The sequence below is a fragment of the Bos mutus genome, chromosome 2, assembly GCF_027580195.1.
Source record: "Bos mutus isolate GX-2022 chromosome 2, NWIPB_WYAK_1.1, whole genome shotgun sequence".
Classification (NCBI taxonomy): Eukaryota; Metazoa; Chordata; class Mammalia; order Artiodactyla; family Bovidae; genus Bos; species Bos mutus.
In genome coordinates, this window is record NC_091618.1 from 10,867,965 (window position 1) to 10,895,837 (window position 27,873).

Below are 27,873 nucleotides of genomic sequence, written 5' to 3' on the forward strand. Positions count from 1 at the left end.
TGCAAGTCATGGGGCGCATGAGGTGACTGTAGATAGGACGCCAAGAACATTTTGACTTTAATACTGACATTTTATGTTTATGTTTCCCTCTATGTGTGCCAGGTGGCATTCACCTTCATTTACAGTTTAGATCTTTAAAAAGGCGCAAGTTTTAAAAAATGACTCAATCTAGAGAAAAATATTTATTAAGCAAAACATACAGATGGTACATGGATCTTGCAAAATTCATGATATGGGTACACAAACGGATGAAATTCAAGAAACACTGCTTTAGCATACAAGTATTTATCTCCTTCAGAGCTCTTTTGGTTGCAAAGTAATCAATATTATCACTCATTCAAATGAACTTGAGCAAAATAGGAGGGTGTATCCTAACAAGGGAATCTCACAAGGACCCAAAGGAAGTGGCGCAGATTGGAGCGTTGAGAAGGGCTGGGCAAGAGGGCTGGACGTAGAGCGGTGGAGCCAGCAGGTCCCTGGGGTCCCTTCTGGTCTCTGCTTGACTCTGCACATCTCTTCTCTCTGAGCAAAGCTATTATCTCTACTACATTCATGCAGATACCTTCCCCACCCTGCTGTGCTGGCGGCACACACACCTCACACACGTAGACACACACACACACTCACAGTTCCAGAGTTTATGTGCATTCAAGTGAGTGGCCTGCAGAACCTGAAAGAGCATCCCTGAATTTTGCTGCTTATTCCCGAGCGAGAACCTGTCTGGCCCCACAAGAGCCAGACACTCACTTCTCATCCCCTACTGGAAGATTTAGGGGGAACTAAGTCTCAAAAACAGAGAGACTCTGGGAGGAGCAGTCACCCTGACCAAGAGGTATCTGCTCCTCCTAACAACTCTGAGGTAGGAAATCCAACTCGCAGTCCTTTGGCAGGAAGTGACACAGCCACAGCTTGAAACCGGGTCTGTGTGACACCAAAGTTCAAATCCACTCCACTGTTCACATGGTCACCTCTGCTAAGTCCAGCCCATGGCGACTGGACTAAGCAGGTCACTAGCCCTTTGAGAGGCATTTATGAAAATCATCCCAGTGTGCTGGAAACCAGGATCCCAGCCTTGCAGGGACACTGGCTAGAAGGGAGGATGGTTTCTGGAAATCGGGGCAGGCTCCTCCAAGCCCCTGAGTCTGAGGCTGCTGGGTTCACCTGCAGGTGCTCAGGGTGCGAGAGGAGGATCCGACATCCAAAGCTCCTCAAGAGAAGTTTCCCCCTCTCTTCTGCACTCAGAGTTCAAAGTGCCTGCCTTCCCTAGGGATTATAGTTGCTCCCCTCACCTCCTAGGAGCTAAATCAGAGGGGCCTCCCAGAAAGTGAGGCAGGGAGGGGAGATGACAGGCTCCTTCCACCCTGGAGGCCTCACCTACCCGCAGGCACTTCTTAGCCTGAGTGTTGTTTCCCATGGAAGCCTCCAGGCATCACAGTGGCCTGGAGGGCCCCAATTTGGTTTTGACGGGCCTTGCCCGCCCACAGTGGGTGGCTGCCTCACAGGAGTTACTTTCTCAGAGTTCCTTGTTAAGACAGACAGTGGAAGTGGCAGTTGAGTTTCTCCCGCTGCCCCAGAGCTACCCCAGGCTGGTGGAAGAGACGCATCTGATTCAGGAGAAAGGCTCCCTGTCCTAGTTTTTGGTCCATGCATGTTCTATCTTTGCTGGTCACCACTCAGTAGAGGTTTATACATGAATTAGGAAAATGTTCCACCAAGCCGGGTGGAAGTGGCTCCCCTTTCACCTGGGGCCCTCCCCTAGGAAGTGTCGCAAAGAATTGTGAGTGCCTGTGCCTGTGAGTGGAGACTGGGTGGGATCTTCCCGGCTCAGAAGTCGATCCCAAAGACAGTGCCATAGCCAGGGGCGCATCCCTTTCCCCAAAGCCCTTCTCTGTCTTTTCAGTGATAACAGGAGTGGTGGGCCAAAACTGTGGGCCTGACGCATTTGGGACTGCCACCTTGCTGGCGTGAACGGGGTGACTCAGGGTCTGCTCCCAAGGACTACCCCCCTGGTCCTGACATCCCTTCCAGAGCTATCACACTGGGATGACTCTGCCAGCCAAGGTTATATGGCATGTGTCCAAAGGTGGCTGAAGGGGCTCATTCAGGTTCTGAATTTCCCAGCGGTCTGGTTCTGCCAGCACCCCCACCTTGGTGAGGTAGCCTCCATACCTAACCAGCCACCAGTGCCCAGGGAGGAGGTGCCAGGACCATGGCAGACACCCCTTCCCTCCCCCACCCCTCAGGTCAGTCGATGATGTCCATGGAGAAGAAGCCTCCGGGCCTGGCTCCAACAGTTAGACTAATATTTGAGGGATTTGACAGGGACATCTTTGAGCTGCATGACCACTTCCGTGCCCGTCTCCGAGGTGGCCCGGGAGCACTTCCGGCTCTCGCGCATACTGTACAACTTCTCGGTGAGGTGCTTGCGGAACTTCTTGGTGAGGAAACAGTAGATAATGGGGTCTAAGACGCAGTTGGTACTAAGGAGGCAGAGAGTGACCTGATGTGCATCGTTAATCGCCTGGTGGAAGTCGGTGTCCTGGAAGCCCAGCTCGGCCAGGGTCCAGGGCAGCTGCACGAGGTGGTGGGGCACGAAACAGATGATGAACACAGCCAGGACGGTGCAGACCATCCAGAGCGCCCGGCGCTTGACCTCGGCGTTGCACTGTATTTGCACCTGCTGCGTGAGCAGCGTGCGGATGATGACCAAGTTGCAAAAGAGGATGATGAGGAAGACGAGGAAGAAGCTGAACACCAGGAAGATGTGGATGGTGAGGACCGGGATGCTGCCCTTCTCGTAATGTTCAAAGCAGCGTGTGATGTTGGCCGAGCCGGTCTTGTTGGGCTCCCTGTTGGTCGAGTCCAGGACGAAGAAGTAGGATGCTGCGCCCACAATGGACACCCAGATAATCAGGGACAGAAGGATGCCACGCTTTCGGGTGGTAGCCTGAGCAGTCTTGATGGGCCTTGTCACTGCCTGGAAGCGATTGTAGGTGATGACAGCCAGGAAGGCCACTGAGCAGTAGGTGTTAATGAAGAAGAAGCAGCCTGCCAGGTTGCACAGGAATTTGGGAAGAATCCAGTCACCCTGGTTGTAGTAGTAGACGATCCACAGGGGCAGGGTGACCAAGAAGAGCAGGTCAGCCATGGTGAGGTTCACCATGAAGATCTTTATCTCGTTGAATTTCTTGGAAGGGTACAAGCGGGCAAAGACCCACAGCACGTAGCTGTTGGCAATGACCCCCAGCACAAAGACGATGCTGTAAAAAATTGGGAAGAGTGTGTATCGGAACTCGGAGTCCACACGAAAGGAATTATTTGGCTCCATCTCTATGTGCTGGAAGTAGAGGCTGGTCATAGGATCCTGTCTGTTCCTGAAAGACCACATAGGGATTCTGGTCAATGAAGGGCCAACATGGTACTTTCTTATTTACTCTGTTCAAGACTCCTGTTTTGCACACTTTAAAAACTCTAAAATTGATGGCATTTTCCAATTAATTGACAATGTTTTTTCTTCCTACATAAAATAATGGTGTGTTTTTAAAATGAATGGCCTCTGAGATTCAATAAAATCAGTGGCAGTGGAATTTCTTTTCTCTTGTTTCATTTTAAAACATATCTTTTTATCCTTGACCTCATTTTGACTTAAAGTTTTAGGTAATCTATTCCTGGTGATGAAATATATAAAATTTAAAATATTAACTTAAATTATAATGATTTTAATTTTCTGACAAAATTTGAATATTTTTGTACTGATGAAATTTGAGATAGAAATTTTGATGATAAACTGTTCTATGTTAAAAAAATAATTTATGTGCTCATACAAAATCTGGAAAATACAGAAGTGTAAATTAGGGTCACCCAGAGAATGAAATAGCAGCTATTTATTAGAAAGAACAAGTTAGATCTGATTGTACTGACATGGAAAGTTGTCCCTGGATAATGTTATTAAGTAAAACAAAATTTAAAAAATTGGTATGAACTCATTATATATGTGTATATTATATAGAAAATGGTCTAGAATGATATACCTCAAAGTGTGTTGACAAGTAAGTAACTTCTAGGAAGGTGAGGTAGAGGTTGTGGGAAGGATATTTACTTTATACTTTTTGTTTGTTTGAACTTTTTAGGAGCATGTTTTGCTTTAGTAATTTAAAAATTTTTAATATAATTTTAAAATAAAAGCATAGTGGAGAAACCCAAAAGACACTGCTTTAACAAAGTAATCAAGAGTAGCATCATCGTTAGCAAAACGCAGCAACATCAGGTACGCCTGGTATGATGTACTGAAAAGCACTCATCGCTTCAGTAGTATTTTTGTCAAAACGCAGAATCTCAATTTAGTCATGAGAAAACATCAGACGAACTTAAATTGTGTGACATTCCACAAAATAAATGATCAAAAGTGCCAAGGCTGGGACTTCCCTGGTGGTTCAGAGGTTAAGACGCCACACTTCCATCGTAGCGGGCCTGGGTTTCAACCTTGGTCAGGGAACTAGATCCCACGTGCCACAACTGAGACCCAGTGCAGCCACATAAAAAATAAGGTCATGAAAGAAAGGAAAGACTGAGGAGTTGTCATAGGTCAGAGGATACTAAGGAGACATAGGACAACTAAGTGAGACATGGGATGCTGGGTTGGTATCTGGGGGAAGAAGTGGTGAAGTTCAAATAAGGTCTATAATTTAGATAACTCGGTATCCATGTTCATGTCCTGGTTTTGATCACTGTACTGTAGTTTATGAATTGAGAATGTTGCGTGAAGTCCATACATGAGCTCTTTATACTATTTTGCAACCTTTTTAAAGGCCTAAAATTTAAAAACAAAAAGTTTTTTTAAAGTATGGTTGATCCTTGGACAACACAGGTTTGAACTGTGTGGGTCCACTTATACATGGATTTTTTAAAAATTAAATACATACTACAATACCACACAATCCATGGTTGGTTGAATCCACAAATATGGAACCCCATAGAGGGAGGGCCGACTAAAATTATAAGCAGATTTTCAATTGCGTGGAGGGTTGCCTCCCTTAGCTCCTGAGTTGTTCAAGATTCAACTGTATATTAAAGAAGATTAAAGCTAGCCATAACACACTAATCAAAGTCTGGTCCATTTTCAACAGTTCATCACTCCCATCCACTCTCCATCAAAACCAGTGTTTCCTCCCCTCTACTCTTGTTCCTCTTACTATGGTGCCATCGCATAAGCCTAGAAGCACCTCTGATGTTTGTGTTGCAGCTGAGGGGATGGGATGGCAAGAGACTCAGTTGGGATTAAGCAAGGCCTGAAGTTCATCATACATATATCACAGCCCAGAGAAAAAAGTAGGGAACTGACAGCGAGAAGCAAGGAAGACAATACTTAGGAGCGGACTTCCCTGGCAATCCAGTGGTTGGGACTCCATGCTCCCAAATGCAGGGGGCACAGGTTCAATCCCTGGTCAGGGAAGTAGGATCCTGCATGCTGCCCACCCCCCCCAGAAAAACCCAAAACACTTAGGAGTACCTCTTTTGAAGCTAGGCATTCTGCTCAGTGCTTCCACAGTCTGTACTTCTTTGAGTCTCACAAATTCCCTTTGAGATAGGAAGTAAAATCCCCATTTTACAGAGTATAGTGTGGTCATGTGACTTGTCCAAGGTCACACAGCATTATGGAATGGAGCCAGAATCTCAAATCTGGTTCATTCATACATTTATCCAACAAATATTTCTGCGCTCCAACTGCATGTCAGGCTCACTGCTAAACACAGGAGAGGCAGAATGAACAGGACAGACAGGACCATGCCCTCAGGGAACTTACAGTCTCCTAGGGGAGACAGACAAAGGCAATGTAAACAAACTCAGTTGCTATACAAAGAAAATGGGGTGTTGATATGAAGAAAAAAAGAGATCTACTTTGAAAGAAAGTGACACTTCTGTTGAAGCCGGAAAGAGGAGCTGAGGAAGAGTGCTCCAGGTAGAGGGATCTGTGTGGGTCTAGGACTAGGGCAAGAAAGAATTTCAGGAACGGAAAAAACAGCCATTTGATGACCCTTGACCTGACGTCTGGCTGCAGTTCCACCTTCATCTCGTGCCACCTTCTCACGGGCTCCAGCCAAAATGGACTTCCCAGGTGGGTCTTCAAGCCCACCCAGGACTCTCCTGCCTGAGCCGGCTGCATGCACACCCATGCCCCTGCCTGGAGCTCTCTTCCGGATCCACATATACTTCCACCTGGCCAGCTCCAACTCTTGCTTCAGACCTTCGCTTCATTTCACTCCTTCACGGAGTTTCTCAGTCAGCTCCAGGTCAGGTCAGGTCCCATCTCAAAACTCTCTGTACTTCTTAAATCGTAGCTCGATTGTCATCATATTCTTGTTTGTATGATTGCTTCACCCTCTCCCACTTAACTGTGAGCAAAACAAGATCAAGGACTTTGTCTATTCTACTCTATTCCCAGCACCATGAACCAATAAATAAAAAGAAGAGGGGGCTTCCCTGATGGCTCAGTGGTAAAGAATCCACCTGCCAATGCAGGAGATCCCTGGTCTGGGTAGATCCCATTTGCCATGGAGAAACTAAGCCCATGCACCACAGTTATTGAGCCTGTGATCTAGAGCCTGTGCTGTGCAACAAAAGAAGCCAGAGCAATGAGAAGCCGACACACCTCAACTAGAGAGTATCCTCTGCTCTCTGCAACTAGAGAAAAACCCGCTCAGACACGAACATCCAGCACAGCCAAAAATAAAAAATAACTAAATTTAAAACCAAAAAAAAAGTTTAAAGGAATGGGTTAGCCTTGTTAATTACACCCACCCTTTAAGGAGCCCCAGAGCATTGGAAACACTTGAAGACGTCTAGGGATACTTCCAGGTGAATTTAAAGAAATCAATTGTTGTAACTGGAATTTTGTTGATTGATAAACTTTTTGTTCTTTGCTCCATTTAGTATGGTGGTGGTTTGTCTATGTTAGCTGAATAAATGTAGGTTCCATTATTCAAATACATCATTGTGATTCCTTTAAAAACAAAAAACTCACCCTCCAGTAAAATTGTAAATTACATCAGTTCGGTTTAGTCGCTCAGTCGTGTCCGACTCTTTGCGACCCCATGAATCGCAGCACGCCAGGCCTCCCTGTCCATCACCAACTCCCGCAGTTCACTGAGACTCACGTCCATCGAGTCAGTGATGCTATCCAGCCATCTCATCCTCTGTCGTCCCCTTCTCCTCCTGCCCCCAATCCCTCCCAGCATCAGAGTCTTTTCCAATGAGTAAATTACATAGTTGATTTTAATTACATAATTCTTTAAATTTCTACCAGAGTACTGTTGATTCACAATGCTGTGTTAGTTTCAAGTATGCAGTGAAGTGAATGAGTTTCACACATACATAAATTGCTTCCTCAGCAGCAAATTGCTAGCTTCTACTCAGCTGGGAACTTTCCCACTCCTAAAGGTGACCTATGCTGCCATTTTATTTCAAAGGTACAGGATAATAACTCACAAAGAGTGGTCCATGTGAATGAGGGACGAGAGAGAGCTTTCAGGGGATCCATGAGGTCAAAACAATCATCATAATAATACCAAGACATTATTTGTCCTTTTCACTGTGTTGACATTTGTGCTAATGTTACAAAAGGGTGAATAAAACTGCTGATTCCTTAGCACCAATCAAGGCAGAGATACCAAACTGTCACAGGTGCCATATTCTTCACCGCCATGCATTCCATGTTAAAAACAAAGAGAAGCCAATTTCACTTTTAAATGTCCTTGATAAAGAAAGGAAATTATTTTATTAAATCTTAAGTACACTTCTTTTATTTTAATTTTTTCATTTCTTAAAATTTTTATTTTTTAATATTTTTCTTTTTTGGCTACCCTGAATCTTAGTTGTGGCATGCCAGATCTTTGATCTTTAGTTCCATCATTTGGAATCTTACTTGAGGCATGTGGAATTTTTAGTTGCAGCATATGGGATCCAGTTCCCCAACCAAGAATTGAATCTGGACGCCAGTGCTGGGAGCACTGAGTCTTAGCCACAGGACCACCAGGGAAGTCCCTACACATCTTTTTAATAATCTGTGTATCAGAATGGGAAATACATAGGAAACATCGATGCTGCAAACTGGAATACAGTGGTTGTCTTCAGAAAAAGACCATTGTGCCATTGTTTGAGTTGTGAGCTGAGCCGTTTTTCATATTACTGTTATCACTTGAAAAAATGACTGGCGAACTACGGTGTTTTCAGAGACTTGAGTATCTGGCAGACTTTTTCTCAAATATAAATAAAGTGAACCTGTCTCATCAAGGAAAACAAATGACCCATTCTTGTTGCCAATGATAAAACTTGGACTTAACAAGAGAAAACTAGAAGTTTTGAAAAATTGTTTCTGCCAGCATGAGGTTGACAGCTTTCCAGCAGCTAAAGAATGTTCTGATGAGCTTTGTAGTTACGTTAATAAATGCAATTTTTATACCTTATAATTGTTGTTCTTGTTTCATCGCTGAGATGTGTCTGACTCTTGGCAACCCCATGGACCGCAATGCTCCAGGCTTCCCTGTCCTTCAAACACCTCATAATGAAAGGTCAATACTTGGAAGACCTATATATCTCAGTGAACCAACGTTTTCCAAAAGTGGAAAACATGATGTTTCCAAGTTACACAGAGGTAAAAGATTCAAAGGGCAAGATAGACCAATACATCGCATTGCTAACAGATGACAAGGGACATCCCTGGTGGTCCACTGGTTAACCTGCCGATGCCGGAGACACAGGTTTGGCTCCTGGTTTGGGAAGATCTGCGGAGCAACTAAACCCGTGTGCCACAACTGCAGAGCAGTGCCTAGAGCCGATGCTCTGCAACTAGAGAGAAGCCACCTCAAGGAGAAGCTCACGCATTGCATCTAGAGAAAGCCCGCCCACAGCAACAAAGATCCAGTGCGGTTAAAAAGTTAATAGATAAATAAGTAATGTTTTAAGACAGAATATCATCAATTAGTCTGAAAAAAATCCATAAAAATATTTCTCCCTTTACAAATTAATAGCTGTGGGAAGGCCGATTTTCTTCGTATGCTTCAACCCAGTGTTATCACAATAGATTGAATGAGGAAGTGGCCGTGAGAACCCAGCTGTCTTCCATTGAACCCAATATTAAAGAGATTGGAAAAGAAAAATGTGAATTAATGCTACTCTTTTCCCTAAATTGTTTACGTTTTGAAAACTTTAGTTACTTTCTACTCAAACCATGATTTATGTTAACATGAACTGAGTTTATTATTGGTTTCATATTTAAAAACAAAACGTTTTAGAATGTCATTTTTGTTTTTGAATAGAGTAAACATTGGGAGATATAATCCATGTAAACAAAAGTTCCCTGGAGCCCTCAATAATTTTGAAGAATATAAAGAGATCTCGAAACTAGAAAATTTGAAAATCGATGCTCCATCATGTCATCTCCGCCTCCTTCCCTTCATTTCTGGTGAGCCTGAGATGCCCCTTCATCTGGGACTCCCCTTAATTCTTTTTCCTGCTGGACAAAACCCTCATGCCTTAGGGGACCCTGTTCCTGGGGTCTGAGAGGCGGGGAGGCAGCCCACAGATGGACTGGGCAGTGTGTGGTGCTCACTGTGGGTCTTTAAGGAAGCTGCATCCCTAACCACCCCCACCCCCAACCCCTCTCCCCAACCAAGTCCCTTCCTCTTCTTGGGTTTAGGCTCCAGTCCAGCAGGGTAGGGAAAACTCCAGAGTGATCTTTCTCCAGACAAAGGACTCCACCCAGGACACTCTCCTGGGCCCTGACCCCTTTACCACGCCTGTCCAGGCCTGTTGAGGAAGTCTTCCCTCCCAGATCAGAATTACAGTAAAGTTTGTGAGGTGTTCACCTGGGTACAAAATTTAAGGGAGCACCAAAAACCTCAGTAATCCAGATAAATAACATTTTAACGCAATTTTAAAGAATCCAAATCAGTATTACTGACTCTTCCTTTTCCCTCAGACTCTAATATGGCCCTGCCTGGCACTATTATGCAGACTTCATTGAAAACTTTGGTATTTTGTTCGTCATGGATTTAGGGGTGGGATGGGGTTTTGGGGGCATTAATCGATTATTCAAAAAATACTCTCACCATGTGAATGGGGAATACCACCTCACAGCGCAGCTCACCCATTCGGTCACTCACTCACACCTTCACTGGACAAGCTCACAGCTGGGCAGTTCTGAGGCCTCTGAAAACAGACCTTGTCTCTGTCCTTCAGGGACTAACAGGACATTTTCAAGAGAGAAATGCAGAAACAGATAAGTGATAACTGAAGGACGGGGAAGCCTGGTGCTCTGCAGTCCATGGGGTCACAAGGAGCAGGACACAACTTAGCGACTGAACAAGTGTTATGGTGGAGGTTCTAGATGTCAGGGTCATTCTGAGTGGTGCCCACGGCCCAGACTGAAGGGTCCAGAACAACTCCTGCTTAGGCTGAAGGAAGAGAAGGAGTTAGCCTGATGCAGCTGGGAGAGAGGAAGAGACCTGGAAGAAAGCAGAGAATGTGCCTTCTTCTCGGGGAACTTGAGAAGATTGGTTTGGCTAAAACTGGAGAAGGGAAAGGCTACCCACTCCAGTATTCTGGCCTGGAGAATTCCATGGGCTGTATAGTCTAGGGGGTTGCAAAGAGTCAGACACGACTGAGCGACTTGCACTTTCACTTTTCACTAAGGGGATGGGGTGGTGGTGAGGATAGACAGGACCTACAAAGTAAGCATCATCAGTCTACTGAAGTAGGGTCTTGAATTTTAGGCTAAAGGAGTTTGTACTTGATTCTGCAGAAAACAGGGAGTCATTGACATATGTAGCATTTTGTGTTTATGGAAGATGACTTTGAGCATTGTGTTGTTCAGTCATTAAGTCTTGTCTGATTCTTTGCAACCCCACGGACTGCAGCACACCAGGCTCCCCTGCCTTCACTAACTCCTGCAGTTTGCTCAAATTCACATCCATTGAGTCAGTGATGTTATCCAACCATCTCATCCTCTGTTGCCCCCTTCTCCTCCTGCCCTCAATCTTTCCTAGAATCGGGGTCTTTTCCAATGAGTCAGCTCTTTATATCAGATGGTCAAAGTACTGGAGCTTTGGCTTCAGCATCAGTTCTTCTAATGAATATTCGAGTTTGATTTCCCTTAGGATTGACTGATTTGATCTGGCAGTCCAAGAGCCTCTCAAGAGTCTTCTCCAGCACCACAGTTTGAAAGCATCAGTTCTTTGGTGCTCAGTATTCTTCATGGTCCAACTCTCACATCCACTTGACTATTGTGTACAGAACAAACTGGAGGGGCTTCAGGCCAGAGGCAGAGAGATGGCGAAAAAAGATCATTGCAATTGTCCAGAGAGCTGGAGGAGGCTTGGACCATGACAGATCATAGGGAAATGGATGGCTGTGAGAATGATTTGGAGGTAGAATGGACAGAACTTAGTGATGCAAGGGACAGTGGTTGAGAGAAAGGGAGGAGACACGAATGGCCAGGTTTCTGACCCAGATGATTAGAGCTGGGTAGAGTCTGTCTTCACAGAGATGACACTGAAGAGGAAGAGTGTGTGGGTAGGGAGGAGGAATTCCATGGGGGACGTGTAACAGGGATAGTACCTAAGAAACACCCAGGAGGATCCTAAAGAGCCCAACGTCAAAAGAGAAGTCAGAGGAGGAGGGAAAACCTAGGAAGGAGGTAGGGACAGGGTGGTCAAGAGGTAGAAGGACCAGGGGAGGACCACACTGGAGTCCTCATGCGAAGACAGTTTCAAGAGTGTTGGAAAGTGGCCAATGGTGTGAAAAGCCACAGCAAGACCCAGCACAGTGCAGACAAAAAAGCAAACACTGCACGGGCCACTCGGAAGTCTATCCCGCGTGATCAGAGGGAGAGCAGTTTCCTAAGTGCGAGCGGAGGCGTGAATGAGAGGCAAGGAAGTGGAACATCAAATTCTCGTTCAAGAATCTGAGCTGAGCAAATAAATGCTGTGTGTGGGCCTTGTGTGTATCCTGTTTTAAACAAACTATGAAAAAATATTTGCTAGACAACTAGGAGAACTCCAATACGAAGTATTAGATGGAATTAAGAAACTGATGCTGGGAATTCCCTAACAGTCCAGTGGTTAGGATTCCACACTGGTCAGGGAACTAAGCTCCCTTTAAACTGCACAGCACAGCCAGAAAAAGAAAAAAAATTGATGTTAATTTTGTGAGGTTGTAATTTTGATATATTGGTTATATATTTTTAGATTTTTTTTTTTTTTTTATACTGCCCAGCATTTGGGATCTTAGGTCACCATGGACTGAACCCACACCCACTACAGTGGAAGTTCATAGTCCTAATTCCTGGACCACCAGGGATGTCTCTAGTTTTAGATTTTAATTCCTGATCTATTATACACACAAACTAAAGTAGTTATGCGAAGAGCCAACTCATTGGAAAAGACACTGATGCTGGGGAAGATTGAGGACAGGAGGAGTAGGGGGTGACAGAAGATGAGATGGTTGGCTGGCATCACTGACTCAATGGATATGAGTTTGAACAAACTCCGGGAGACAGGGAAGGACAGGGAAACCTGGCGTGCTGCAGTCCATGCGGTCACAAAGAGTCTGACACAATTTAGCAACTGAACAACAAAAAGAATTTACAGGTAGGATTATACAATATCTCGGTTTTGCTTAAAAATGTTCCAGGAAAAACACATCTGTGGGCTAATCTCACGTGAGAAGCATCTTCCCAGGAACCCAATCTGTGACAATGTGTACTTGGGTCTGTCTGACCCCAGATCCTCCCCAGTCCACACGGCCCCACAGGAGGCCGAGCAGAAGTAGCCTCGTTCTTCCAGACACAGGGCCAGAGTCAGTGTGGAAGTCTCAGGCGGACACCCTGCCTTTGCTTGGAGCCTCGTCTCTGGAGCCTCCAGTTCCCACCACCCAGACTCTTGCTGCTTCGGCTACTTTCCTTCTAGTTTCAGGTCCCCAGGTGACTCCCACTCCCTTGGCCCTCGTCCCGAATATGGTGCGCAGAAGTCCCTTCGCATCAACAGAACCCTTGAAATCACCCAAAATGTAACCAGCCAAGTCTCCTCGGGGTCTGGGACTCATCCATCCACACTTTCATTCCTGCTTCCCTCCCTCTCTCTGCCTGGTTGACTACTGGTCATCCTTTAAGGCTTCCATTCCTCCAGGGAGTTTTTCCTAAACCTCCCTGACCCTTTCATACTCTTTCCTCTCTCCCCAGGCCTGGTTAATGCCCATCCCCTGGGCTCCCAAAACTCACTGAAATTGCCTGTGTGTGTCCTTCCAGCACTGGGCCATAGCTCCCAGAGGACCAAGACCATGTCCATTCATTCACCTGACACCCAAATGGGTGCCCAGAACTGTGCTGGGGACATTGTGGGAATAAAGCAGGCAAGATTCTTGCTCTTAAGGACCTATACTCTAGATGTGGAAAACAAACAAAAATAAGGAGAGAGATAAAAGAACAAGGTAATTTCAACTTGTGATATATTCAACAAAAGAAATAAAAAGTGTGACGTGATGATTATTGGATGGGGGCTGCTTAAAATAGAGTAACCAGGGAAGGCTTCTCAGAGGAAGTGACATACAAATGAAACCAAAGGCAGATCTACTGTGAAGCCAATGAAGCATAAACTTCAAGATCCCTTCCTAGGCCTTGAAGTTGTTCTTAATTGTATATTAAGGCCTTGCTCTTAATTGTATATTTATAATTTCATATCTTTAATTTAAAGAAGGCCCCCCAAATTGTATAAACTTTAGAGTCCTACAAAACCTGTATCTTCTCATGGCTAAAATCTAAAAAGTGAGAAGAAACAAGTCAGGAGAAAATGTAGATGAAGAAATGTACTCCAGGCATGGGGTATCATGTGCAAAGGGCCTGCAGTGGGAATAAATTCATCGTACTCTAAGCCGAAAGTAAAGGTGTCAGTTTCAAAGAACTGAAAGGTCAGTGTCTCCAGAGAAATGAGAAGAGTAGGATAGAATGGGAAAGACTAGAAATCTCTTCAAGACAATTGGAAATATCAAGGGAACATTTCATGCAAGGATGGGCACAATAAAGGACAGAAACAGTAAAGACCTAACAGAAGCAGTAGAGATTAAGAAGAAGTGGCAAGAAAACACAGAAGAACTGTACAAAAAAGGTCTTAATAACCTGGATAACCATGTTGGTGTGGTCATTCACCTAAAACCAGACATTCTGGAGTGTGAAGTCAAGTGGGCCTTAGGAAGCATTACTACAAAGCTAGTGGAGGTGATGTAATTCCAGTTGAGCTATTTCAAATCCTAAAAGATGATGCTGTGAAAATGCTGTATTCAATATGCCAGCAAATTTGGAAAACTCAGCAGTGGCCACAGGACTGGAAAAGGTCAGTTTTCATTACAATCCCAAAGAAGGGCAATGCCAAAGAATGTTCAGACTACCATTAAAATTGTACTCGTTTCACATGCTAGCAGGGTAATGTTCAAAATCCTTCAAGTTAGGCTTCAACAGTACATAAACCAAGAACTTCCAGATGTACAAACTGGGTTTAGAAAAGGCAAAGGAACTAGAGATCAAACTGCCAACATTTGCTGGATCATAGAAAAATAAGGGAATTCCAGAAAAATACCTATTTTGCTTCATTGACTATGTGAAAACCTTTGACTGTGTGGATCACAACAAACTGTGGAAAATTCTTCATGAGATGGAAATACCAGACCACCTTACCTGTCTCCTGAAAAACCTGTATTCAAGTCAAGAAGCAACAGTCAGAATCAGACATGGACTAACAGACTGGTTAAAAATTGGGAAAGGAGTACATCAAGTTTGAATATTATCCCCTTGCTTATTTAACTTATATGCAGAATACATTGTGTGAAATGCCAGTCTGGATGAAGCACAATCTGGAGTCAGGGTTGCCAGGAGAATTATCAATAATCTCAGATATGCAGATGACACCACCCTTATGGAAGAAAGCGAAGAGGAACTAAAGAGCCTCTTGATGAAAGTGAAAGAGGAGAGTGAAAAAGATAGCTTAAAATTCAACATTCAAAAAACTAAGATCATGGCCTCCAGTCCCATCACTTCACGGCAAACAGAAGGGGAAATAAGTGGAAACAGTGACAGATTTTATTTTCTTGGGCCCCAAAATCACTGTGGACAGTGACTGCAGCCATGAAATTAAAAGACGCTTGCTCCCTGGAAGGAAAGCTGTAACAAATCTAGACAGCATATTAAAAAGCAGAAGCATCACTTTGCCAACAAAGGTCCATATAGTCAAAGCTATAGTTTTTCCAGTAGTCACGTACAGATGTGAAAGTTGGACTAATAAAGAAGGCTGAGCACTGAAGAATTGGTGCTTTCAAATTATGGTGCTGGAGAAGACTCTTGAGAGTCCCTTGGACTTCAAGGAAATCAAACTAGTCAATCCTAAAGGAAACCAACCCTTTAGGATTGAAATCAATATTCACTGGAAGGACTGATGCTGAAGCTGAAGCTCCAATACTTTGACCGCCTGATGCAAAGAGCCGACTCATTGGAAAAGACCCTGATGCTGGAAAAGATTGAAGGCAGGAGGAGAAGGGGATGACAGAGGATGAGATGGCTGGATAGTACCACCGACTCAATGGTCATGAGTTTGAGCAAACTCCTGGAATTAGTGAAGGACACAGAAGCCTGGCATGCCACAGTCCATGGGGTCGCAAAGAAAGTTATCAGACATAACTTAGCAACTTAACAACAACAAGGATGAGATCAGAGGGCAACAGACCCCAAATCTCTCTTATGCCACAGTAAGAAGTTTAGATTTTATTCTATAAGCACTGGAGGACTGCTGGACTATGTCAAGCAGATAAGCAGCATAATCCGACTCTCTCTGGCTGCTGGGCAGAGAATAGATGGTGACGAACAAGTGTGGAAGCAGAGAGACTATTTCAGAGGCAAGAGACAGGAGTGACATGGACCAGAAAGTAGCATTTCCAATCCCTCTCTCTATCCCCGCACCCAATACAAACTTGGCCAGAGGGGAGCTTTTATTTTATTTATTTTTTAGTTGTGGCATGTGGGATCTAGTTCCCTGACCAGGGATGGAACTCGGGCCCCCTGCATTGGGAGCTCACAGTCTTAGCCACTGGACCACAAGGGAAGTCCCCAGAGTAAGAGCTTGATAAACATCTGTCTAGTAAGCAAATATCTAGCAACCAATAAGATCAACTCTTGTGAGATGAGAGCTGAAAGAGGGTGACCCAAGAGGATGGTGGAGGCCTATCTCTCCAGTAACTAAACAGCACAGTGGCTGCCGGCCCCTGAGAGCAGCCTCCAGAGAAGGCAGGCTGAGCCCTCTACAAACTCATGATGCAAATTGTGGTCCGTGCACCAGCAGTATTAGCATCACCTGTGAGCTTTGTTAGACATGCAGAAGCTGACTCTACAGCAGACTTGCTGTTACAGCATCTATTTTAACAAGATTGCCCAGTGATTCATATGCACACTGAATTTTGAGCAGTACTATGCCTCAACACACTGCCAGCCACATATTTGCCTGTTCTAACACCTTCCATGGCTCCGCCCTGCCCAGGACCAGGTGCAAGCTCCTTTCCCACCTCCTCTCTCACCAGCCTCTACTGCCCCTTGCCCTCTACTCTAATCACACTGAATTTTTTTTCCTGATATGGCTGCATTAGGTCTTAGTTGCAGCGCGTGGGATCTTCACTGTGTCTTTGGGGATCCTCTGTTGTGGTGCACAGACTCTCTAGTTGCACCGCACAGGTTCAGTAGTTGCAGTGAGAGGGCTTAGTTGCTCCATGGCTTGTGGGATCTTAGTTCCCCGACCAGGGATCGAACCGGCGTCCCCTGCATTGCAAGGCAGATTCTTAACCACTGGGCCACCAGGGAAGTCCCCACACTGAACTTCTTGCTGCTTCTTTAAAAACGATTTCTCCTCAGACCTCGGTGCCCGCACACATGCCACGGCCCCTCCTGAGAATGCCTTTTGCCTATCGCTTTACCCAGGAAAATCTTACTCATCTTTTAAGACCTAATCTAAAAGAGGGCTTCCTTTGGAATGCCTTTTCTGATTGCCCCAGACAGAACGAGTTGCCGCCTTGCCTGGGTTGACATGGTACTGAGCACAGCTGTCAGCATAACATGTTGTAAATATTGATTTCTGTGGCTGTTTCCTCACCAGGCTGAGAACTTCTTGAGGTTAGAGACTAGATCTTTTTTATCTCTTTTTTCTCAGTGTCACACACAGGGGATCGAATGCATGAATGACCATGCCCTGATGATTATTCAGAGGAAACTGGCATAAACAAAAGGTGTCCCGTCTCCCTGGGGGAGACATAGCAGATTGCTGAAAAGGCCTCTGGAGTCAGAAACACCTTGGTTGTTACCTGACTCTGCATTTGCTTACTGTGTGACCTTGGGCAAGTGACTTTACCTCTCGGAGCCTGGATTTCCTCATCTGCACAATCTTATAACCCTAACAAAAGTTCCAAAAATAAGCATACAAAGTTGCCACAAATGGTCAGGACTTTCTCTCACTGTTGGTCTCCAAGTGTCTCCAATCACTTCAAGTGTCTCCAGTCAGTTGAAGACAGGGGAGGGGACTATGGATCACCAGTGACCTTAGGGTCTCTAACATATTGCCTTTCCTGCCAGCTCCAGACACAGCACTGGGCTAATGCCAGCAAAGCTTTCAACAACTCAGGAAGGGAATGAGCATTTAGAGGGAGAAGGAGGCAACTCTGAACCACTCAACTTAACAGGCGGGCAGGGCCACCCTGATGGATCAAGTCCAGGCAGCAAGCTCAGGCCCAACGTTTAGCTGAAGCTGGGCCAAGAGGGTATAAATATTCATGATGACAAGAAGAATTCTACCATCTGTATCTCCCACCCTCTGCCCTGCAGACTATTCAGTCCCAACTCCCACTGGTACCAGTCTCATCTGTCTGCCAACAATCTGGCCCCTAGGGGACCTGGAGAAAAGGCTCCTGTCCTCAGCTGGACCGTTAGAGGGGAGGAACCACTGAGATCTGGGCAACAGGAAGTGTGTGCTGGGTACTTCCCCAGTGCGGACTGTGGGTTGGAAAGTTGTGTTTACCAGTCAGACTGGCCCCTAATATTGTGGGGCCATTTGGGGTCCAGAGTACAAGCGTCTAAATATTTATAAGCTAAAAATCAGTCATATCTAAGTTCATCCACATTCCATGCCTCAGCAACTCCTCACCACCCCGCAAGCCTGGGAGTGTGGGAGGAACTCAGGCTCTGAGGAAGCACTCTCGCCTGGATTCAAGGACACCATGCTCTGTGGGGGACGATGTGGCCGGGGGGTGGTGTAGGAGCCACCCACCTAAGCTGAGGGCCTTGAGCATCGTTTACTAATTAAATGAACAGACACCTCTTACCCATGATCATAGTTCCTTCTCAAATCAGCCTCACAAAGTGAGTTTTACAAAATGCCCATTTTTCCAGGGAACGAAGTGAGGTCAGAGAATGAAACAGACTTGTCCACAGTCACACAACTGGGAAATGGCCGATGAGATTTTGAACTCCAAGGCCCAGCCTGTCTCTCCCAGGCCAAGCTGTGGCCCCTGCTGGAAGCAAACCACTCTGTGGCCGACTCCTCCACTCACAGACCTGTCCTATGGCCCGAGAGCAGGCGCTTCAGAGGCTGCAAGGACCCAGGAAGAGATGCCTTTGACCTGGGGCCCTGCTTTTCCCTCTGCTCCCCAAAGTGGGGAATTGAATGGGACCACGGAAAGGAGAGTCCGCTCTGTATCCGTCTCACTCCTGCCAGGCAGCGGTGAAGTTGGAAGCAAATTCCGGTTCAAACACTAAACTCACTCCATGACTCTGGGTCTCTGTCTCCCTGTTGGTAGAATGAAGATTTTAAAAGGGGCCTAAGACTCTGTATCAGTCTAGAGGGGTGGGGTGGGAAGGGAGATGGGAGGGAGGTTCAAAAGGGAGGGGATGTGTGTATACCTATGGCGGATTCATGTTAAGATTTGACAGGAAACAGCAAAATTGTGTAAAGCAATTATCCTTCAATAAAAAAAATTAATAAAAAAAGAAGAAAGAAGATAAAATGGGCCTAAGAGAGAAGGAAATTAAGAAAACAATCCCAGGGGACTTCCCTCGTATTCCAGTGGTAAAGAATTTGCTTGCCAGTCTAGGGGACTCAGATTTCCAGCCCTGGTCCATGAAGATTCCACATGCCTCGAAGCAACTAAGCCCGTGTGCCACAACTATTGAGCCTGTGCTCTAGTGCCCAGGAACCACAGCTGCTGAGCCCACGTGCCGCAACGACTGAAGCCCACACACCCTAGAGCCTGTGCTCCGCAATAAGAGAAGCCACCGCAATGAGAGACCCACACGCTGCAACTTGAGAGTAGCCCGTGAAGCAACAAAGATCCAGCACAGCCAAAAATAAATAAGTAAAGAAATAAATAAAAATTGAAAAAAGAAAAGAGGAAGAAAACAATCCCACTTACAATGGCATCAAAAAGAATCAAATGCTTAGAAATAAACTTAACCACGGAGGCAAAAGACTTATACACTGAAAACTACAAAACATTACTGAAAGGAATTAAAGAAGACACAAGTAAGTGGGAAGACACACTATGTTTATGGATCAGAAGACTTAATATTGTTTAAAGGTCCATGCTACCCAAAGCGATCTACAGATTTAATGCCCTGTTAAAATCTCAGTGGTATTTTTTGTAGAAACAGAAAAAAATCCTAAAATTCATAAGAAATCTCAAAGTACCCACAACAGTTCAAACAGTCTTGAGAAAGAAGAACAAAGCTGGAGGCCTCGCACTTCCTGATCTCAAAACATATTAGAAAGTCCAATAATCAAAACAGGGTGCTATCGGCACAAAGATAGACATACAGAACGATGGGACAGAGTGGACAGCCCAGAAATGAATGCTCACATACACGGTCAAACGATCTTTGACAAGGGGGCCAAGACTACACAATCAGGGAAAGATAATCTCAACAAATGATATTTGGAAAACAGGATATTCACATGCAAAACCAGGAAGGTGGACTCTTATCTTCAATCACATACAAAAATAACTCAAAGTGGATTAAAGACCTAAACATAAGACTTGAAAGTATCAAACTTCTAGAGGGAAAGTTTCATGACATTGGAATGGGCAATGATTACTTGGGTATGATACCAAAAGCAAGAAAAGCAAAAAGAGACATTTGGAACTGTATCAAACTTTAAAAGTTCTGTATACCAAAGGAAACAATCAACAGAGTAAAAGACAACCTACAGAACTGTAGAAAATATTTGCAAATAATCATCCAGAATATATAAAGAACTCTTACAACTCAATAATGACAACAACAACAAAAATTTTAAATGGGCAAGGGACCTGAAGAAACATTTCTCCGAAGATATAAAAGGCCAGAAGCATATGAAAAGATGGGGAGAGAGGGATTGGGAGTTTGGGATTACCGGGTGCTAATTATTATACAGAGAATAGATAAACAACAAGGCCCTACTGGATAGCATGGGGAAATATACTCACTATCCTGGGATATACTGAGGGAAACAGAGGACAGTGAAAAAAATATCCTGTGATAAACTATAATGGAAAATAGTATGGAAAAGAATATATGTATATATGTATAACTGAATCACTGTGTGGTAGAGCAGCAACCAACACAATATTATAAATCAACTATAACTCAATAAAATAAATTTGTTAAAAAAATTGTCAAGGGGCAGGTGGGGAAAAGGCGTATGAAAAGATGCTCCACATCACTAATCTCCAGGGAAATGCAAATCAAAACTCCAACGAGACGGCACCCATTAGGATGGCCTCGCTCATCAAAACAGAAAATGACAAGTGTTGGTGAGGACGTGGGGAAATTGGAACACTTGTGCACTCACTGTTGGTGGGAATGTAAGATGATGCAGGAAATTAGTATGAAGGTTCTTCAGAATGTTAAAAATAGAACTACCATATGACCCAGACATCTCATTCCTGGGTATATTTCTTTTTTTAAAAAAAGTGTAAACAAGATCTTGAAGAAATATTTGTATACCCATGTTCACAGCAACACTAGTTACAATAGCCAGGAGGCAGGAGCAACCTAGATGTCCATCACCAGACAAATGGATAAACAAAATCTGGTAAAATATTAATATGCATATAATAGAATACTATGCAGCCTGTAAAAGGAAAGAAATTCTGTCTTTTGCTACAACATGGATGACACTTGAGAATATTAATAAGTGAAATAAGCCAATCGCAAAAAAGACTGAATGATTCCACTTATATGAGGTTTTGAAAGTAATTAAACTCATAGAAACAAAAAGAATATTGGTTGCCAGGGGCTGGAGGAAGAGAGAAACAGGGAGCTGATGTTCACTGGGCACAGAGATTCAATCATGCAAGACAAAAAAGTTCTACAGATCTGTGGTACAACATGTATATATAGTTAACAATACTTAAAAATCGTTAAGAGGGTAAATCCATCTTACATATTTTTATCACAAAGAATTTTAATGGGCCTCAGAAATGGCCGATTTGAAAATACACTGTATATTTTTAACTTGGAATCATATGGCTTAGCTTTTTCACTTAATAGCTGTGAAACAGTTAGTAAAAACTACTTCGCCTCTCTGAACTTCATCTATAAAATGGGAACAATAACAGGTCTACCCTATAGAGATTTCCGTGAGCATCCAGTGAGACAGGATAGAAAGCATTTGAGAAAGGACAGTGGTTAAGATCACAGACTCTGGCATCAGACAAACCTCCATTCAAACTCTGCCTCTGGTCACGTCCTGGTTTCACGACCATAGTCAAGCTGATCATTCTCTGAGCCTCAGGTCCTTCCACTGTATATGGAGCTCATAATATTCCAAGCACATAGTTCCCAGCATGATGCAAAGACTCAGTGAGTAATGTAGCCCAGTTTCAGATACTCATGACCAACAGCTCTAAAAAGCTGTATTTACAGGAAGTCCAGACCATCTGCTAATTAGATCAGATCAAATGTCAAAATAGCACCACTGTCATTGCAACTGCTCACATCAAGCTCATCCCAAGTTCTTCCCAGCTTGAAGCCATTTACATAAGGCTTCCAGATATATCATTAACCCTGAAGACCTCTCTGGTGGTCCAGTGGCTAAGATTCTGCTCTCCCAATGCAGGAGGCACTGGTTTGATCCCTGGTCAGGGAAGTAAATCCCACATGTGGCAACCAAGAGTTTGCATGCCACAACCAAGACCTGGGGCAGCCAAATAAATAATAAGAAATATATTAAAAAGATAAAACCCTGAAAACTTCTGGGAACCAGTCATATAATTTTATGGCAACTGGGGACAGTTGGCAAAATGCTATCAGCCAACCCTTGATGTTTTTGAACTGTGGTGTTGGAGAAGACTCTTGAGAGTCCCTTGGACTGCAAGGAGATCCAACCAGTCCATCCTAAAGGAAATCAGTCCTGAATATTCATTGGAAGAACTGATGCTGAAGCTGAAACTTCAATATTTTGGCCACCTGATGCAAATAACTGACTTATTGGAAAAGACCCTGAAGCGGAGAAAGATTGAAGGCAGGAGAAGGGGATGACAGAGGATGAGATGGTTGGATGGCATCACTGACTTAATGGACATGGGTTTGGGTGGACTCCAGGAGTTGGTGATGGACAGGGAGGCCTGGCGTGCTGCAGTCCATGGGGTCGCAAAGAGATGGACACAACTGAACTGAACTGAATCCTTGTCCAAGACAATTAATTTTACCTCCATGAGCCTTTGTTTACTCATCTGTAAAAAAAATAAAAATAAAAAAATAACCCTAACCCTATGACATAAGGTTGTTGTAAGGATTGAATAGGAAATGCCTGATCCATAAGAAGAGCTCAATGAATGTTGGCTATTAGTCATACTTCTCTACCCCAGAAGGAGTATGGGAACCACCTCTGGTTCCCATATTTCTTGTGGATATCGCCTTCCTTCCGGGCTGGGAACTCCCTGGGTATAGGGCCTCAGGCATTACACACACACACACACACACACACACACACACACAGTCACATTGTCCCTCATCCCTCACTTCTAAACCCTCTCACACCAGCCTCAGCCACTCCCAGCCCTTAGATTCCTGGAACCAGTAAAATACCATAGTTTAATCATTGCCCTTCTGTGAGTACTTAGTTTTCACATCTATCAGATGGAAATGATATCAACATTGACCTCACAATGTTGAGGTCAGTTGAGATTGAAGGCAGTTGAACCTCTAAAATCCTCAAGAAATAAGTTGCTACCCATTCTGGCCTCCTCTGACACTTGATATTTGTGCCTTGGCCTGCCCATGCCTTTGTGCCTCTGCTCATATCCTCCAAAAATTACCCCCTCATGGAGTGGTTTCATTACCACTTGTCCAGGAAGCAGAGGGAGTTGAGGGGCAAAGGAAAGGAGGAAGTTTCCTGATTTCTGGCGAATTCTGCACTAGGCTCCCCTTGGTTTCCAGTTCAAGGAGGCTAGGACCCCACTGGGCACGTTTATTGGTGAATGAACGGAGCTCCTTGTCTGGGGAGAGGTAGGGACAGGGTCTAGGGCCCCAGAGATGGGGGGTGGGAGGTGGCCTGGGTATCAAAGTGTCCCAGCTTTCTCTCTCACTTGGGGTCCAGCTGGTCCCAGGTATGTATATTACATTGATGAGACTCAGTCTCTGCTTGTCTCGACTCATCTGGCCTAGGACATCCCCGTGGGGTTGGGGGACCCTGAGCCTGGCCTGGGTCTCTCCTCTGGCTTCCAGATATGCAGATAATATCCGTCTGTGATGCTTGGGGCTAGTGCACGGGACGACCCAGAGGGATGGTATGGGGAGGGAGGAGGGAGGAGGGAGGAGGGTTCAGGATGGGGAACACATGTATACCTGTGATGGATTCATTTTGATATTTGGCAAAACTAATACAATTGTGTAAAGTTTAAAAATAAAATAAAATTAAAAAAAAAATATCCGTCTGTGAGTCACCCTCCCCACTCCTTGCCTCCTGGAAGTCAGCCGGGGCAAGGAGGGCAGGGAGGTGCTTCCTCCTCTGGGCTTCCGCAGCAAGGGCACACCCCTCTGTTATACCAGGAACCACTCTCACATCTTCAGGGCCTGGCCCGAGGGAAAATGTAGGGTACAGGTTGAGGGAAAACGTAGGGTACAGGGCGCAGGCCCTGCAGTCACACAGACCCTGATTTGCACCTGGCTTTGTTCTTTCCCAGCTGATCTTTGACCCTCAAAGCCTCTCTTCCTTCATTTGCAAAAAAGTAATGACAATAAAACCTTCCTCACAGGGTAGCTATATGTGCAGAATGAAGCAACTGATACACCTGGTTATAGCTCAGTAACTGGGAGCTCCTCCCCAACCCTCAGAAAATATTTGTTGCATGAATGAATGAGCAAACAAATCAGCCATGAACCAAAGCAGCCACCTGTCTTCCGTTAGAAGCAGCAACCAAGGGTGGCTGAAGAAAAACATGAATCACGATTAGGAATTATGATCAGGGGACCTGGGCTCTGGCCTCAGCCAAGCCCCTAACCATCTTGAGTGAGTCTCTCCCTAGCTTTGAACCTTGGGATCTTCATCTGCACACGCCTCCCCACCAAGCTGAAACATTGCTATGAAAAGGAAGATTGCTGAGAGTAACAAAGGCTTTGGTAAACAGTCAAGAACTTAGAAAATCAAAACAGACTTTACCAACTGTGAAGGGCGCTGCACAGATTTTTGACGCTGTTCTCACATCAGCCAGCTGAGCTCAACTCCAAACCTAGATCCTGAAGTTCCCCCTTCTATAGAAATAAACAGGTGGGGAGGGGCTACTAAATGATAGTCTTCCCCCCACAAATTCTCCTCCCCCTACATCTTACAGACATACACACACACACTGGCTCTGGATTCTCTTTGGCTGAAGACATGAGGGAAGAATGGAGTGCCAACCTCTCAACTGGTTTGGTTGATGATCCTGCTTCTAGGAACTGTTGGGCTGGACAGGCCCACCCATAGTTGGCCACACTCCAGGCACTCATGGAAATATATACCCAGAGCCAGTTCTCCAGTCCACCCCACAGGCACACATGCACACACAAAGATAGCAGAGGCTTCTCTCCCCTCCACCATGCTGCCAAGGAACCCAAGAGCTGTGATCAGACACATGGCTGCACCGGGGGCCCAGCAGATACCCTTCTGAGAATGGGCTCCACTCTGAAACCAGACACATTCTCCCTGGATCCATAAGGGGGCGTCCCCAGGCCAGAGCTTAGCTGGTGCCCCCTATATCCATGGGGAGGCAGAGACCAGGACGGGAAAGAAGGGACTTCACTGGAAAAAATAAGCAGCTCTTTCTTGTCAACAAGGGCGAGTTCGCAGGCTTAGGATAGGGAGGAAGAGGGCATTCCATAAAAATCTTTCTATAAAGGGCAGAAAGAATCCCAGCCTCTCGTCACCCCGGCCCCAGCCCCCATCAATCCAGAGCAGAAACTCACTCCTGGAGGCCCATTTTGACATTACTACTGTAGACCAGTCTATGGGTTTCCCAGGGGGCGCTAGTGATAAAGAACCCGTCTGCCCGTGCAGGAGACACAAGAGACGTGGGTTAGATCCCTGAAGGGAAGATCCCCTGAAGAAGGAAGTGACAACTCATCCCAGTATTCTTGTCTGGAGAATCCCACGGACAGAGGAGCCTGATGGGCTACAGTCCATGGGGTCACAAAGAGTCAGACACGACTGAGCGACTTAGCCTACACACAGCAGAGACTGTGGCTTTCTTACCCAAACCTTCATTGGACAGATGGGGAAGTTGAGACCCAGAGAAGAGAAAGGATTTGCCCCAAGTGAGCACAGAATCAGGAGCCAAGCTGGAACCAGATGCTGGACCTCAGGCTCACTGTCCATCCTCTTCCAGTACAACACACTACTTTCTCATTCCCCATTCAGTTCATGTTCCAAGACTGTATGACTTGCCAAACGCCACGTGAAGAGAAAGGATAAAATGAGGAACAAACAAACCCTCCTCCGTGAGGCATTTACAGTAAGAATAACAGTATTGGTACTAGCAGTAATACTGGCTCATGTCTGCGCACCAGCTTACTATTGACAAAGCACTTTCCCACCAGCCTCTTACTTCACCCTCTCCCGCCAACTCATAGGTCAGTACTTAAACCTCAATAAGGAAGGAAGGGATGCTCCTGAATTGCCCAAGGTGCCAGCTGATAGGCAAGAGCTGATGCCAAAACCCCATTGCCCACTTCAGGCTCAGTCTCATCTCTTTCGGGGCTTCCTTCCTTCACTGTGTTGTCAGTATCTAAAGGCAAGGATGTATCTTTCTTTTGTTTCCCTAATGCCCACACACACACACACACACACACATGCCAAGCACCTGGAACAGCTGTGTATTCAGTCAAGCGTTAAATCAGAGCTGCTTGAATGCTCTGGGTAGCAAGTCTGCAGGTTCCCTCATTCTTCACAAGTAAGTAAGAGTCTGAGCAGCAGCCGCCGTTCTCCATGGCCACATCTGACTTCCTGCCAGCAAAGGACAGGGGCTCCCAGCCTGTGCTCAGTCCCTAACACCTGCGACCTGATGGCGGGAACAGGTTGTGGGCCAGGACTCTTGTATCAGCAACCCTGTTATCTTCCTCATCACCCCCGCAGGAGAACCTAGCACCTAGTCAATTCCTAGATACCCAGCCCGGTACCTGACCCTTTGCCTCCCGACCTTCCTGCTGGGGAGACAGCACTGGCCTCGTGTGGCACTCTAGGAAACGGAGGAGCAGGGCAGTGACATGGCCAAGGCCACACAGCCACTGAAGCAGACAGCACCCAGGCCCCTGAGATCTAGGCAGCCCCCCTCTCATCACCACCACCCCCCGCCCCCAGGGAGGTCTCTGAGGTCACTTCAGAGCTGCCTTGACCTCAGAGAACCAGAGGTGGTAGCGGATTCCCTGGGAATGTCTAGTCACGAGGAAGTCCTTCTAAATGAGAGCCTCAGGTCTGGGGAAGATGTCAGAACCGTCCCTTAAAAACAGAAGCACACGTTTGCTCAGGCGGAGTCTAGGGGCAGGACCTTGATCTCCTGGGGACGCTGTCACACACCTCCCCCAAGCCGGGCCAGGGCTGGGACCCCCTTACCTGTCCAGGGGCAGTGGCTGCTGCTGCGAGGTCTGAGCATATCGGCAGCTGCAGGCTCTGTGCTGTCTGTAATTGCAGAAGTAAGGAAATAGCTCACATCACTGCCAAGTCACCCCCAGGAGGAAATGCCATGACCCCAGGGCCCCATCAGCGGAAAGGACATGCTACAAAACCTCGAGTTGGGTCACCCAGGCCCTGGGTGCCACTTGGAGACTTCGCAGAATGAGGGGCAGGGTGGGGTGTGGGCAGCGGCCACCAGGAGAGAGTAAGGTGGGGGAGAGACACGCCGCCTAGCACGAGTGTGAGCAAGAGGAGCTGTGAGTGAGAAAGGAGAATGTGAGAGTCAGGGGAGAGGGGTTAAGAGATGGAGAGAGAGAGAGGCCCACAGAGAGACAGGCAAATGTAAACAGAGACAGATGAGAGGGATGAGGAGAGTCGAGGACAAAACCCAAGGGAGTGACAGAGAAAAAGATGACACAGATAGTGAGAGGGCCTGTGTGTGTGTGTGCGTGTGTGTGTGTGCGTGTGCGTGTGCGTGTGTGTGTGTGTGTGTGTGTGTATGCATGAGAGACAATACAAAAGAAAGGGAGCAAAGGAGGAAAAGGAGAGGCAGCTGGAAAATAAAGAAGATGAGAATGGAGGAACTCCTAAGAACTGCTGTGGTCAGTGCCATGGCCGGGCTGGGCCCCCCTGGTGGCCAAGGAGCACCAAGACCAAGGAACCCATGGGCACA

The 27,873-nt window shown here is 45.7% G+C and overlaps 1 protein-coding gene across 4 annotated transcripts; it reads right to left on the reverse strand.

Annotated features, from left to right (window-relative positions):
- Positions 1 to 169: 169 nt before the first annotated feature.
- On the reverse strand, positions 170 to 27,665 carry PTAFR (platelet activating factor receptor). 4 transcript variants are annotated; one of them, XM_070383857.1, is made up of 2 exons: positions 27,141 to 27,665; positions 170 to 3,374 (listed from the first exon to the last, which is right to left on the reverse strand). In XM_070383857.1, exon 2 carries the CDS (start codon positions 3,356 to 3,358, stop codon positions 2,300 to 2,302), a length of 1,059 nt encoding a protein of 352 aa, XP_070239958.1. In that variant the 5' UTR covers positions 3,359 to 3,374; positions 27,141 to 27,665; the 3' UTR covers positions 170 to 2,299. The 4 variants fall into 4 exon arrangements, with proteins under 4 accessions (XP_070239958.1, XP_070239967.1, XP_070239983.1 ...); XM_070383866.1 differs by lacking the exon at positions 27,141 to 27,665 and adding an exon at positions 25,785 to 25,926; XM_070383882.1 differs by lacking the exon at positions 27,141 to 27,665 and adding an exon at positions 21,771 to 21,792.
- Between the last annotated feature and the right edge of the window lie 208 nt (positions 27,666 to 27,873).

Bases quoted from the DNA above. Each gene is read 5' to 3' on its own strand.
- PTAFR (XM_070383857.1), bottom strand. From the start codon at position 3,358: ATGACCAGCCTCTACTTCCAGCACATAGAGATGGAGCCAAATAATTCC.